The following is a 3290-nucleotide window of genomic DNA, read 5'->3' as shown; positions in this document are numbered from 1 at the left end:
TTACAACAATTCTTAAAAATTCTCTACTGAGAACCCTTTCGAGGACGATGTTTTCACTCCCCTATAGACTTTCTTTTCAGGAAACGGACGAAGATGCTTATGAAGAGTTTTTTTAAGTTTAACTTATGCGATATGGATGTATTAGTTTAGTTATTATTTTTTTTCTCGTCATTACTATTATAATTATGTTAGAGGGATATGAGTTGTATGATTTGTATGTATCTAATATGTATAAGTTATTTGAGTAAGAAGTTTTGTTTATGTATATGCTTGTTTATTTTATTGTAAAAATATTTTTTTAATAAAATAACGACGCATATTTTATTGTATCTAATATGTATAAGTTATTTGAGTAAGAAGTTTTGTTTATGTATATGCTTGTTTATGTATATGCTTGTTTATTTTATTGTAAAAATATTTTTTTAATAAAAGGCTCATATTTTATTATTAGGGTAAAAAACCATAATAAGCCAACTGGCTCAAAAAATTACGTAAATACGCCAAAGCAAAAATCGTTTCAGCAATAAGCCAGATCGCATTTTTATATAATTCGAACCAGGTTGGTTCGAACTCTAGTTGTTAGTAAATCGAACCAGGTGAGTTCGAATTAGGATTTTTTGTTGGTACTAAATCGAACCAGCCTGGTTCAAATTAGGAATGAAGGTAATTCGAACCAAGATGGTTCGAATTATAGAGAGAGAATATTTGCATGTAATTCGAACCGGGCTGGTTCGAATTACACCAATCATAGTTCGAACCAGGCCGGTTCGAACTATGTGTGAGACTGAGCTGTATATATATGGTTCCAAACGTGAGTTAGTATCATTAGAGGGAGTAGGATGGCTAGTAAGGAGAGTTTTGTGGTTTTGGTGCACCACAGAGGATCTGTTAATAGAAAAACTCGTTCCGGAGTAAAGTTCACAGATAAGAATCCTCTATGTATTGTCATAACATCAACGACGAGTTACGATGACCTTGTTAGCGCTGTACTAATGAAGCTCGGTCTGGAGGGTGCGAAGCGGGTAAAGAAGTTTTTCTATCGCATTCCAGTCACGGTGCTACAGAATACGGTGAAGTATGATTGCTTCACGATTAATAATGATGCGGACTTGCAAGTAATGTTTCTCTGTCGGCGGCAGTTTCCGGAGGTGAGGACACCGGAGTTGTTGGCCCGGCTGGTTGATGTTGTATCCAGCTCCGGCGGTTCGAACAGGAATACGAACACTATAGCGAATCCAGCAGGTTCTAGTTCCCGGCCTGCCGTTGCTTCCTCGTCCGTCCCTGTGTACGAACCAGTGGTCCAACATGTCGCCTCCCCATCTTTCGCTGTTGACCTCAATGCCACCGAAGGCGACGAGGTAGTGGAAAGGGAAAATTTGCCGAACGCTTTAGTGGGAGTTGCACCTGTTGGCGTAGGAGACGGTTTTTTGGACGATGAAGACGAGGATGACGTCGAGCCGGATATGATTGACGATGATAGCGCTGATGATATTGGAGCGACTGGGCCTGCATTGGAGGTAGGTGGTTCTAGCTCTGGCACACAGCAGTATCCACCACATTTTTCCTCGTTGGACTTGGACGCCATGAGACATGAGGGGGTTTTAGGGCACGCTGTTGGATTCGGAGCTAGAGATGCGGAAGGGACTACTGGTCTGACAGAGTTCCAGGTGGGTCAGCAATTCCAGGATAAAGATGAGGCCCTTTTAAGTGTGAAGACTTACAGCATCAGGCGAGGGGTACAGTACAAGGTGGTGGAGTCCGATCACCGCCGGTATGTGGGCAAGTGTTCCGAGTTTGGGAACGGGTGCATTTGGGAGGTCAAACGGTACAATGGACCTCACACCTGCCTGGCCACATCCATCTCGAGTGACCACAGGAGTTTGGATTATCATGTGATTTCGGTGTTCATTATGCCAATGGTTAGGGCCGATGCATCCGTGAGCATCAAGGTGCTCCTGAACGCCACGGCAGCGCACTTTGGTTTTAGGCCGACTTACCGGAGGGTTTGGATGGCGAAGCAGAAATCTATTGCCCTCATATACGGTGACTGGGATGAGTCCTACAACGACCTGCCTAGGTGGGTCTTGGGTGTCCAGCTGCCGATGCCTGGGAGTGTTGCGGTACTGAAGACGAGCCCGGTTCGAGTTGGAGGACAGGTGGACGAATCTCAAGCGTACTTCCACAGACTTTTCTGGACTTTCCCGCCCTGCATCGAGGCATTCCGCCATTGCAAGCCGCTAATCAGCATTGACGGCACACATTTGTATGGGAAGTATGGGGGAACGTTGCTCATCGCGATTGCACAGGACGGGAACTCGAACATTCTACCTGTCGCATTCGCACTAGTAGAGGGTGAGAATGCAGAGTCCTGGAGTTTCTTTCTCTCGCACCTTCGACAGCACGTGACCCCGCAGCCCGGTCTGCTGGTTATATCGGACAGGCACAACGGCATCAAGGCTGCGCTTGAGGCTCCTGACGGCGGTTGGCTACCGCCATCTGCGTACCGTGCATTCTGCATACGACACGTAGCGACTAATTTTGCCCTAACCTTCAAGGGCAAAGACGCTAGGAGGCTACTAGTGAATGCGGCGTATGCGAAGACCGAGGTTGAATTTGATTACTGGTTTGATATCCTGCGATCTGAAGATCCGGCGATGTGTGAGTGGGCGAACCGGATTGATTACTCGTTGTGGACTCAGCATCGTGATGAGGGGCGGAGATTTGGTCACATGACGACAAACATCTCCGAGTGTGTGAACTCTATCCTGAAGGGGGTCAGAAATCTCCCTGTAGCATCCCTGGTGAAGGCAACATATTGTAGGCTTGCGGAACTGTTTGTTCGCAAGGGGAGAGAGGCTGAGGCCCAGATGGGAACAGGACAACAATTCAGTCAGCATTTGGTGAAGTGTATTGAGGCCAACATGAAGACGGCCAGGTGCTTCACGGTGACGCTGTATGACCGGGATAACTCCGAGTTCACTGTAGCAGAGACCACTCCGACTGGTTCTTTCTCCTTGGGTACTTACAGAGTATCACTTGCCTCTCGGACATGTGACTGCGGGTACTTCCTTACGACGGACCCACGGTGATTCCAGACCCTGACAAGAGGCGTGCCAGAGAGGGTCGTCCTAGATCCACTAGGATACGGACGAATATGGACCAGGCGGATCCGAATCGGCCAAAGAGGTGCGGCCTATGTCGCCAACCCGGACACACACGACGTAGTTGCCCACAGGTTGGAGGCTCGTCTCAGACAGGACACCATTAGTATGCATGTTGTTAGTGTTAGC

At 47.1% G+C, this 3290-nt stretch overlaps 1 protein-coding gene across 1 annotated transcript; it reads left to right on the top strand.

Moving 5' to 3' along the window:
• Positions 1-839: 839 nt before the first annotated feature.
• LOC107459266 (uncharacterized) lies at positions 840-3089 on the top strand. Its single transcript, XM_016077489.1, has one exon. The coding sequence runs from the start codon at positions 840-842 to the stop codon at positions 3087-3089; it is 2250 nt and encodes a 749-aa protein (XP_015932975.1).
• Positions 3090-3290: the final 201 nt, after the last annotated feature.

Source organism: Arachis duranensis, chromosome 7, assembly GCF_000817695.3.
Source record: "Arachis duranensis cultivar V14167 chromosome 7, aradu.V14167.gnm2.J7QH, whole genome shotgun sequence".
Taxonomy (NCBI): domain Eukaryota; kingdom Viridiplantae; phylum Streptophyta; class Magnoliopsida; order Fabales; family Fabaceae; genus Arachis; species Arachis duranensis.
Note: the sequence above shows the minus strand (reverse complement) of the source record. Positions and strands in the feature narration are given on the sequence as shown.